This window comes from Brachyistius frenatus, unplaced genomic scaffold, assembly GCF_029030835.1.
Source record: "Brachyistius frenatus isolate BFR_SWC_R1_liver_20210118 unplaced genomic scaffold, ASM2903083v1 Contig_4, whole genome shotgun sequence".
NCBI classification, from domain to species: Eukaryota; Metazoa; Chordata; class Actinopteri; family Embiotocidae; genus Brachyistius; species Brachyistius frenatus.
In genome coordinates this window covers 1,678,081-1,689,377 of record NW_027210603.1, presented here as the reverse complement: position 1 = coordinate 1,689,377, position 11,297 = coordinate 1,678,081, and the positions used below count along the sequence as shown (strand labels likewise).

The 11,297-nt window shown below is 40.0% G+C and overlaps 2 protein-coding genes across 2 annotated transcripts; both read right to left on the bottom strand.

Moving 5' to 3' along the window:
* Window positions 1-468: 468 nt before the first annotated feature.
* Window positions 469-6,300, bottom strand: LOC138630682 (phosphatidylinositol 5-phosphate 4-kinase type-2 gamma-like). Its single transcript, XM_069715162.1, has 10 exons — window positions 6,151-6,300; window positions 5,965-6,062; window positions 5,196-5,292; window positions 4,601-4,750; window positions 3,354-3,500; window positions 2,904-2,942; window positions 1,477-1,590; window positions 1,167-1,407; window positions 943-1,046; window positions 469-802 (listed from the first exon to the last, which is right to left on the bottom strand). The coding sequence occupies exons 1-10, from the start codon at window positions 6,298-6,300 to the stop codon at window positions 722-724; spliced, it is 1,221 nt and encodes a 406-aa protein (XP_069571263.1). The 3' UTR covers window positions 469-721.
* A 1,352-nt stretch (window positions 6,301-7,652) lies between these two features.
* On the bottom strand, window positions 7,653-9,873 carry LOC138630673 (insulin-like growth factor-binding protein 6). The gene is made up of 4 exons (XM_069715149.1): window positions 9,419-9,873; window positions 8,557-8,585; window positions 8,349-8,468; window positions 7,653-8,246 (listed from the first exon to the last, which is right to left on the bottom strand). Exons 1-4 carry the CDS (start codon window positions 9,726-9,728, stop codon window positions 8,142-8,144), a joined length of 564 nt encoding a protein of 187 aa, XP_069571250.1. The 5' UTR covers window positions 9,729-9,873; the 3' UTR covers window positions 7,653-8,141.
* Between the last annotated feature and the right edge of the window lie 1,424 nt (window positions 9,874-11,297).

The window sequence follows — 11,297 nt, the reverse complement described above, 5'->3', positions numbered from 1 at the left end:
AATCTGAGGCAGTATTTTTGTTAACTATACACTGAATATACAGGTAAAACTGTTTCCAGTGTCGAAACTGTCTCTAATAAAACTTGTTTACCCCGCCCCTTCCTCTACGGAGCCAAGATGGCGACAGTTTAGGGTGGAACGTGTCGAGCGTTTTGCGCTTTCTTTTTTGTGGATTTTTTTGAGTGCATCATCCTGGTACTTATAGTACACTGCATGTTTCTGTAGTTGACAGCGTGAACGCATTGATGCACTCTGAATAATGAGTGTTAGTACACAAGTACGACATTTAAAACATAGCACACGAGTCTTTTATTTCACGCAGTAACACGTGACATCACAGAAGGCCCGCCGGATGTATTTAGAATAAATGTGACGCTTTTCTTAACGACTCCGCCTCCCTATGACCACTAAAAAGAACACAGAGATGTCAGAGATGTTTACTTGCATCTGTTTATTTTATTTCTTTCACAAATCATGTCTCTGTCTGCCACTCAATCAAAGCAAAAATGAAAACAAAAGAAAGAAGGAGGTGCAGAGCAGACATTTCATCCAGTGTGCAAGTTCTTCACTCAAAACTAATGTACTAGTGTCTTGCAGTGCAGAACAACATGGAGGATAGAAACCACATGGATTATTGAAGGGGACATTTCCAGTCTTCTTGCTGTTGGTTTTTGTTAATTGCGTAAGTAATCGCACAGTTGAACTCCTGCACGTTCTTGAACTATGCGAGGATCTTGGTGATGAACTCTCTGAAACGTTTGGCGTACTGCTCCGGATGAACTGTTGAGATTTCAGCTCCTGCCTGCAAACACACAGAAACGCAGCTGATTAAAAACACGCCAATGGAAGAAAAAAAAAGAAAAGGCAACCAACGCTTCAGTCTTTGCAGGACGGGGATGTAAATCATGCTTCAATCCCTTTCAGGAAACACTGATCTCTCACCCCGTGTTTGACAGCCTTGGCAGCGTGAGCAGCTTTCCTCTTGGTGTCGTACTGCGTCAGCATGTCAATCAGACCCATGAAATACACCTCCCTCTGGGGTGCACCTACCAGGGAGTGAGTCACAGCATTTAATGGGTGGTATCGATCTGCGGGTGTGATCCTGGCTGCTGCAGCACAGAGACTCTGTAACCTACTTCAAATCAGCAGCAGCTGTCCGGACTCACCTACTGCGCTCTGAATAGCGTACACGTCCACGTAGGGGTCGAACTCCCCGGGGCCCATCGGTTTGAAGGAGTTCATGTAGCCAGCGATGCCTTCAGGTGAGGTGGAGGCCAGGCCGTTCTCGTCCTCATCTTCCCCCTCATAGGACGACTCCATCTCCACCTCCTCGTCCCTCTCGGCTCGCCCCACGTCATGGATGCCCAGCAGCAGGCTGTAGTCCATGATCCTCATACACACCAGGAACTGCAGAGAGACACACACTTACACACTAAAGCCATGAACACAACAACTACACACACAACTCTTCCTCACCTCGATGTCTCTGTTCAGCTTGTCCATGATCTTCTCCTTCTCCTCATCACTCACGTAGACTTTCTGCATGTTATTCCTGAAGTCAACGTCTTTATAAGTGGGCAACTCTTTGATCTGAAAATAAAGACTGGAGATCAACTCAATCACATTCAGCATAAACAAATTTACATTATTCATTTGAATTTCTTTTGGGATTAAAATTTTCCTATTTGCCATTTGATTTTCAGTGACATGAAAGTCAAACAATATTGCCTTGAACGTTGACGGGAATATGAAAAGTTCCCTCAGCTCTGCAGAAAATTTAGACTCCATCCACTCCGCTCCGTCTTTTTTATCTAGGTCAGCGTCGCTTCCGGGCAAACAGACGGCCTCTGATGTTACTCACAGCCTGTTGCTAAGATATTCTGCTGCCAAGACATTTCTGAAGATCTAAATTTTGAAACCATATTTGTCACAATTCACAAACAATAACAGTTATAGTGTAGATAGGAAAAATAATTCCCCTCTTTGAAGTTAGACACACACTCAGAGATCCTTTCAAACCGAGACCTTGAACACTGACACTGACTCAAGCTCCTTAAAATATCCTCGTTCAACTTTTTTTTTTTTTCCCCCGCATTTCATTTATAGTCAGTGTGATTTTACTGTAATTCCTCCACTTAATGCTGAAGACTCTTCTGGACTCTCACCTTTTTTTTTTTTTATTAATGGAACAATTCAAGAAAATGAAGAAAGTTTTTCCTTCCCACTGTCAGAGGTTTTCTTCCTGTTTAAAGGGAGTTTTTCTTCCTTCTGTCGGAGGTTTTTTCCCCTATTACTCATTTTAATATTCAAGTATATAAAATGTGCCTGTGCTTGGACACGCAGGATGATGTGACATTACGTTCGACATAAGCTGCTGTTGATTTCCGCTTGTTGAATGACTACAATTTTTAAATAGGTACAAGGTCACAACAACAGCTGTTTCTCGACACCTCTGCATGCTGAAATTAAGTGATTTTTGTGAGCACTCTGATTAATAAATGAATCCTTTGATTTTGATCAAAGTTATTTTGCCTTTCTGAGGGTATTGCATAACTTTTTTATTTTTGTAAGTCAGGCCATATGTAGGCTACAGTAGATGAGCCAAACCTGTTCTTATAAAATGTCTGATCAGGTTATTATTTCATTAAAAACTGCAAGAACACTCAGCTACCCTTGGAGCCAATTTATCTTTTCAGTGACTCAAATTATATAACAAATTAAATTCTAGCATATTAGCAGACTGTCTCTTAAATTCATCACAGCACTCATGCTTTATTCTTACAGGAAACACATGAGACTGCAGCCCTTCACTATAATCCCAGAAATAAATACAGCTGTACGACTGCAGAGAGAAGCGTGTAACTAAAGCCTGTCATACAACGTTTACCTTTACCTGACCTCACCTTCTCTTTAAAACTCGCTTCCCGAGACAGCAGGGAGCCCTAAAGGAAAGAAAAGACAGTCATCGGTATGTTTCTGTTGAACCAACTCACTGCAAAAATCATACTTTGATTCAAAACTATTATCTCGGGTCATTTCTTTATCAATCACAAACCTCTGGAAGTCAATGTCTTCATTCATGATGCATGAAGGGCCATGAATTTAACAGCGTGCTGCACTTTTAAGCCGGTTTTGGGTTCGACGTTACTTTGATTCATGGATATTTAATCCTTTTGTGTGGAGAATTATGTGATGTGATTAAACTGTGGAGTCCTTCAAGTTTAAATGAGAGACTTTAAAATGTTCTAGCATGTCCTCTCTTCATTAAAAGAAGTCCTGTTTGCTTCTTATCAAGACTGAAGAAATTCAATTCGTGAGAAAAATGTAATGCACACGACTCCTGCAGGAATTACCTTGAGGTCATACTTCCTGTGGACATGCAGTCTGTGGCTGAACATGTTCCTCATGACCAACAGGTAGGTGTCCTCGCTCTCCACAGTGACTCTGTACATGGCCAGGAACTGAGGGAGCAGCGTGCTGCCGTGGCAGGTGACAATGTGCTGCAAGAGAGCATCCGTGAAGATACGATGAAGAAAACATCGACGCCGCAGCACGTCGTTCAAAAGTCCTAAAACTAAGGTAGGATTTGTCCTTAAATAGTTGTGTTTTTTTCCACAGAAAACATTTTGACATGTCACAATAATATGAATGAGCTCCATTTAGCTGCTTCGGCTTCAGGTTTGTTCTTTCATGTTAATATTCACATCTGTGCTTCTCCTAAAATACACAAAAGAATAGAAACGGAATTATCTTGTTTTCTGATTATTCTCTGTTTAATTTATTGTTCTTAGACAGCACAACTTTTTGTTTGTTCTTTAAAAAAACTAAACAGCCATGACAGTATTTTTTCATGACAATAGGTATCCTATTTTTATAAACTCCAGTGTAAATGTAAAAACCGGGTCCCTGTTCGTGCTCCATTACCTCCGGAGGAAGACCTCTGTTTGATATTCTAACACTCATCTCTCAGCTTTGATGTAAAACATTTTACCATGGCAACCAGGATTATTTTAAAAAAGGGGCCCATTTTTCTCCCAGCATACACGACATAAGACAAACTAAGAACTAGAAACGCCACTCAGGTTGTAGTTTATATGCAGTTCATGTGCACGCATGTTGGTGCCACATGTGTGGAGATTTCTTCAAGGCATTCCTGAGATATCACATTCATTATTGGGGAACGGATGTGAACTCATAGTGACCTTTGACCTTTAACCACCAAAAATCTTATCAGTTGATCTTTGAGTTAAACTGAACATTTGTGATAAATTTGAAGAAATTCCCTCCCGACGTTCCTGAGATATCACGTTTACAAGCGGAGGCCAATGTGAAGAGGACAGTGACCTTGACCTCTGACCTCTGACCGACAAAATCTTATCAGTTCATCGTTGGTACCGAGTGAATGTTTTCTGCCAAGTTTAAAGAAATGTCCTCAAAAGCGCTCTGGAGATATTCATCATCTTTTGTATCAAGTGAATGTTTTTGCCAAGTTTGAAGAAATTCCCTCGAGGTATTTTTGGGATATCACGTTCACAAGAACGGGACCGGCTACGGCTGCCGTCGGAGAAGAGGTGAACGACTCCCCGCGGTTCGGGCCTACCTGGTGGTACTCAGACAGGATGTTGTGCATCTCCTCGACCTCCTCGCTGGAAATCTCTTTCACAACCAGCGTGCGGTCGTACGACGTGAGCAGCAGCCCCTCGTGGTTCCCCTCCTCGTCTTTGAGAGGAGAGCTGCGGGCCAGAGACACCTGATGGTGGGTGAGAGGACATGTTTTTAAATATATCCACTGAAACACTTTTACTGCACGAATGCAAGCGTCTGCAACAAACAGGAACTTCAGGAAAGAAAAGACGTATTCGTGGCCCCGACAAGCTGAACTCAGACTTTCTTTTAACACAACTCTTTGCGTTATTCTCACTGTAACATGACTTTAATCGGCAGCTGCTTTTAAAATGCTCGTACAAGATGCCTGCCGTGATTGTGTGCCAAACAAATGTGCACTCAGGGTGCATGCTGGGAGACGACTCTGTGTGCCACCTGATACATGCAAATATAACACAAAGACATGCAAATGTAGACGGGAGCAAATCAATGCAGACAAAAAGGAATCTGGTTTCTTTGAGAGCAAAACACTGAGAACTTAAAAGTGTTCTGTGTTTTTCTCTTGTTGTAAAATATTAGTCTGTTTGTACCTGGAAGTCTTGGTCCTCGATGCCGAAGCGCTCTCGCAGGTTTCTGAACACCTGCGGACAGTAGTCTTTGAACTTGAACTGTCCTGGAAGATTCTCCCTGAAAAAACGAAGACGTTTTATTCAATAAATTTCTTCAGCATCTGACAGGCTGGCGTTTAAATATTCATATTATTTGACTGCATCGTGCTGTTTAATAGTTTCCGCTTCAGTAAAATCTTACCAAAGCACTTCAACTTGGGAAATAATTATTTTTTTTTTTGTTCTTCCCACCTCTGTTTATAAGTCTTTACACGACCTGGATTCCTGAATGGATTAAAGGATTATTGAAAGCCACTCAGTTTTTCTAGACTCAATCCGTATAGAAACTGAACCTCACGGCAGACGTTGTTTACAGCACAGCTTTCATGAATAATCATTATATTGTAACATACACTCTTCTTCTAGCAGCCCAAATACATTTTCAGAAAAATCTGTTAACTCTATTCCTTGTTTTTTTCCTAATTCTTCCTAATTTTTCTCGTAATCGTCTCACTGAGCTGAAAACATGCAGCATCATTCTTTCCAGCTTTCTACTGCAGACACTCGATTGTTAGCAGTGATGATGTAGCTGTTAAGTGCTCGAGGTATTCTCTGGGAAGAAAAGCATTGTTCTCTAAAAGGGTCTGTAATTTCTGATAAGCACAAGCAGGCAAATATAAATCATAAGAGCCGCAGAAATCAGTGCAGTTCACAGGAAGCAGGATGAAGGCTGCGGAGCGGAGCGGGGTACTTGTTGAAGAGGTGGTTGTTGACTTTGATCTTGGTGCTGGCTTTGAAGTCGTCCGGCAGCAGCATGACAGGTACAGGCACCTGGCCCAGGTCATTAATCTGCGCATGATCAATGGGTAAATAGTTAATGAACGTTTCACCCTCCCCAGATGATATTTAACACACATTAAACAGCCCACATATCTACCGAGTGATTGACTCCCCACATCAGCACGCTCAGCACCGGGTCACTGGCTCGGAAAACCTCCACCTTCTGCTGCACAAAGTGCTTCTTCTTGGTCTTCCTCTTGGGCGCCAGAGTGCTCAGAGGGTTGGAGGTGGCGCTGGGAGAAGACATCGCTCTCCTCCAGGTGTCCGTGTCTCTGTCTGAGCCGGCTGTTTGTGCCCAGTCTATGTAAAGTAGTCCTGTGTGTGGAGTCTCTGCAGCAGGCAGCCTGTCAGAGCCGGGAGCCAACGGTGACTGGTCCTGCCACTTTTTGGTCGTTGTGTGTCTGTTCAGTCCCTGAACAATGAGTCAGGTGCTGAGGCCTCGCAGCAGCAACAGTCAGGATTACAGTCGGTCTGATTAGGCAAATAATCTCCATTCATCTCGTGCATTTGTGGCTGAGTTTTTATTTGTCATGTTATTTCATGCATTTTACAAGTTTTCAATTGCAACAACAATTTTTTTTCTACTTATTATGAAACAAACCTTGAACATTTAAGATGTTAAAATCTCACTGAATTCCTCCAAATGTTAAGACGCAGTTCACACAATAAAATTAAAGCTCATAATCTAAAAATGTTTTGTTGGCAATTGAAATGTGATTTCTGAAACACTGATCCAGTAAGGGAAGAAACATTCAGATGCAGAACCAAAGTAGCACAAATATATTCTATTAAAGGCATTTCAAATGTTATTTATGTAAAAGTACAAAAGTTTCAGCGAGAAATTATACTTAAAGTAACAACAGTAAAAGTTTGTATTTTGCAGAATGGCCCTTTTCAGTCATATTTTATGAAAGATCTGAAGGTGAACTACTTCATACATAATGAGTGGTATAACCTGATTCATATTTTTTTAACTAATTAGTGAATGAAGTATACAAAGAGTTCAAATTCAGTTTGCAGTGACATATTTCTGCCCATACATGACCCTTAGTTTATTGTAGGGTGTTTCTAATACATATACAATAATATTATATTCTAAATGAGGCAGAGAAAATATTTAAATAATTCAACACGGTAGAAAATAAAAGTCGTCTGTATTTATTGAGCGGTGTTTCTATTAGTGAGTTATAGTTACAGGAAGCACCAGACTACAAAGGTAAGACTTTATAACTTTCATGTAATCCTGCAGCTGTGGAACTTATTCATTTTTAAAATAACTCTAGCCTGCTTTCTGTCACATATTTTCTTCTTAAATAAGGCTGGATGGACTTTTATCCTCAGCCACATTATTTTTATTCTCCAAAAATGAAATAAAAAAAAATTCAGTTTCTGTTTTTATTATAACATACAATCCACCAAAAAAAAAGTTTCTCAAGGACATTTTTGTAATACTGTCCATCAGTATTTAAAATAATAATAATAATAATAATAATAATAATAATAATAATAATAATAATGCCCCCAAGTCTCAAAATAGTAGAAAAAAATAGGTTCTTAAAATGCCTAAAAAGACATCTCGTGTAATCACAAATGGTACAATCAATAATAACATAAATAGTAAATCATAATTAAAGTGATATAAATAGGATTACATGTAGAGATTGTGTCCAGCAATTAAAGTAAGTTACAGTGGTTTATACGTCCAAAAAATACAGAAAATATATAAATATGATACATTAAAAATATACAAAAAGAAATAAACAAAAATAAAGAGAGACCATGTTTCTGAATGGTTCAGAAATTGATGGTGTTGCAACCCAAACTAAGGCTCTGTTTTAAATATGTTTTTAATTGACATGTAACATTATATCATATTGATTTAATACGTGGATGTCAATGGAGGAGTTTTATTGTGTTCAGTAGGGGGCGCAGCGAGACAAAGCTTCCACTCCTGACTGAGAAACAGCTGCTTCCAGCTGATGGAGAACACACTGACTTCAGTCTCTGTTCGGTATTCCTTCATCTTCATCGTCATCGTCATCGTCATCTCACGCTGGTGAAGAAGCTCCAGCCTCCTCCGTGCATGTTTTAACAGCTCGGACTGCCTCTCCGTCTGGTGTAAGCAGAGACCAGCATGCCGCTCTTGTCCACGCACCAACACTTTCCGCGCTGTTGACCTCGAGACGACCAACACTGCACAAAGACGACACAAACAGAGAGTGAAGATCTCTACGTGAGCGTCTCCTCCTTATGATTTAAACAGTTTCCCGTAAATCATCTCGTCTGCAGACTCACCTGCTTCTTCCTGAAGAAGCCGTGCTTGTCACAGTTGGGCATGTAGATGTCGTGATTTGACTTGAATAAATGGGCATCCAGACCTTTGATAAGGTTGGTCAGCAGTTTCCGACACGGAGCCTGTGAGAAGACACAGAGTTCATGTAGTTCACTTGATGCAGCTCTGATTTATTTATCTTTCACTGATGTGCATGAGGAGGATTTTTACCTCTTCTGGATCCACAGTCGGAGCTGGATCTGATCAGATAAAGACAAAAATCTGTGTTTAAATCAATCAACATTAATGTCATTTTACTGCAGGAGTAAAATTATTGTTATAAACTCCACAAATTTACATTTTCAGGGTTATTTATTAATATGGTTTCAACTAAAAGCACTGATATATAGATCGATCGATAGATCGATCGATCGATCGATAGATAGATCGATAGATAGATAGATAGATAGATAGATAGATAGATAGATAGATAGATAGATAGATAGATAGATAGATAGATAGATAGATAGATAGATAGATAGATAGATAGATAGATAGATAGATAGATAGATAGATAGATAGATAGATAGATAGATAGATAGATAGATAGATAGATAGATAGATAGATAGATAGATAGATAGATAGATAGATAGATAGATAGATAGATAGATAGATAGATAGATAGATAGATAGATAGATAGATAGATAGATAGATAGATAGATAGATAGATAGATAGATAGATAGATAGATAGATAGATAGATAGATAGATAGATAGATAGATAGATAGATAGATAGATAGATAGATAGATAGAGAGGAAAGTAACCCATATTTGTAGAAGAAAACAAAAATAAACTGTGTAAAAATATATTTCTCTGTTCAGATTTCCTTTTCCTTTACAACATTATCATCATATTAGAATGACAGTGATTGAATGTTTATTTTATTTTTTATTAAATGCAACATATTGAGCTGAAACTCTGTCCAAAATGGACAAATAAATAAGCAAATGTTCAATTTTAGGGGATGAAAATGACCCTCTACCTTCTGAGGTGAGGACCCAGTTATTCCTTCATTCTGGGAGAACCTTACCTACAGTGTGGACCTGCTGCGTCGGGCCGGCGCTGCTGGCGTTGCTGCAGACGCCTCTGCCCTCCAGCAGGGCTCTCAGGGGCCTCGGCTCGTCCTGCAGAGGGGCGCAGCGCAGCCCGAGGGCGCAGCTCGCAGTGTAGACGCCACACGGCTCTCCGGCAGCCAGAGAGGTGGTGTTTAAATCTGCGGTCGGCTGACTCTGTGTGGGTTTCCCTCTGCAGGTGGGACATCCTCTGGACGGGGTGGTCAGCGGGCTGGACAGGGCCGTCTGCAGGAGGAGCAGCACCACGATGTTTGAACACAGGAACATCTTACTCTGAAAGTTGTCCTCTAATAAAAAGGGTCCAGTCCAGTCGGTTTTGTTTGCTATAAAGATTTCCTCTTCTAACTCTATTGCCACTTTTGCACGTTTAAAGTTATTGTTCCTCAGACTGCAGTCTCTCACTCTGTCAGAAGGTGTTTGTGTAATTCCTCTCCAGCCAAGACTCAGTGATAATGAAGCTGACAGACACGACTGGCAGCCGCTTTTAAAGAGAAGCGGAGAGGAAAAGGTATGGGAGGGTACGTGATGGAGAATGTTAGCTTTCCCTCTCATTTCCACCCAGCTGAGCACACCCCGTTTGACTTGAGCCTGACACACACTCACGCATGCTCATACCATTTGTTGTCTGTCATCCTGCTGGATGGTAATGTTTCCTACTTTGACATAAATCACTGGCGGTCGCCGTGTATTTGTAACGCTTCCTTTTTTTTTTTCCACAAAAGAGGGTCATTTCTTTACGGAAGAGATGCTTTCATGTGACCAACCAATCGTGTTCCAGAGAAGAGAAGAAAAACACTGCTATTGTTTTCAAATGATTGCTGTTTATCGAGAAAAATGGACGTCACAACAGCCACAACTTTCTTCTTTGAATAAATACTAAAATAATAAGATCAAGAGAAGAGTAACGGGCTTGATAATGAATTCAATGAAGTACATTCAAGTACAACAAATTCATTTCTTCCATTTTCTGCTGCTTGAGCTGATTAATTAATAAAACCTGTAATGACATAAATGAATAGAACACTAGTTAAATTGAGTTGAAAAAAAAAGTACAAAAATAAAAATGTTTCCAATAAAGTAAAAAAGCTTTCTTTTTAAAGCTACGGTCAGTTTGCCGTAGAAGCGACTTGAATAGAGATAAGGATTAATAAATAATTAATGGATTCATAAAACAACACAAGTAGCCAACTTAAAAAAAACAATGAAGTTACAGTTACAGGAAGAAAAGTATTTAGTTACTTCCACTCCTTTCTTTTTTAGTTTTTTGACACTGACTTGTCTTTAAATAGCAACCGCCAAACAAACACCTTGTTGTTTACAGAGATTTGGAGGACGTGCTCAGTGCTGAGAGGCTGAAGGAGCGCCACTCAGGGCTGGATGACTAACACATTAATAACCACCAGCCTCCAAGTCCCACCCTGAAAATTCCACACGGTGTGAGTCACGTTAAACCCGTTAAATTAGAAGACAGGAACACAAAAGTCTGATGGTGTTCTTTCTCACTCGGTATATCATTAAAGTGAAGTCTGTGACCACCTGTCAGATAAAGTCAACATGGAGAAAACACACAGTAATGATCTCTACGAGAATAATATATCCGGTAAAAGATAACGAGCTGTTCTTTGGAGTCTCTGACCAGAGTATCAATCAAATATGAATGTCAACTGTAATGGATTTTTGCTAAAACAATGTATGCCTTTAATATAATACAGGGTTGCTAGGATACTGAATTCATTGGATTTTTTTTTTTTTTTTGCATTATTTTGTTCGGGGCCTTTAAATTTTCACCAGAAAGCAAAACTTCCCAACTGTTTTTGTTAATCAATAAACTTCTTT

Excerpts from the sequence above, each read along its gene's own strand:
- LOC138630682 (XM_069715162.1), bottom strand. The coding sequence starts at position 6,300 with ATGTCTTCTCCCAGCGCCACCTCCAACCCTCTGAGCACTCTGGCGCCC. Across the intron at positions 6,063-6,150 it reads TGTGGGGAGTCAATCACTCG|ATTAATGACCTGGGCCAGGT; the intron begins GTAGATATGTGG and ends GATCATGCGCAG. Across the intron at positions 1,408-1,476 it reads AGCTGAACAGAGACATCGAG|TTCCTGGTGTGTATGAGGAT; the intron begins GTGAGGAAGAGT and ends GTCTCTCTGCAG.
- LOC138630673 (XM_069715149.1), bottom strand. The coding sequence starts at position 9,728 with ATGTTCCTGTGTTCAAACATCGTGGTGCTGCTCCTCCTGCAGACGGCC. Across the intron at positions 8,586-9,418 it reads GCAGCAGGTCCACACTGTAG|ATCCAGCTCCGACTGTGGAT; the intron begins GTAAGGTTCTCC and ends TTATCTGATCAG. Across the intron at positions 8,247-8,348 it reads GCTTCTTCAGGAAGAAGCAG|TGTTGGTCGTCTCGAGGTCA; the intron begins GTGAGTCTGCAG and ends GTCTTTGTGCAG.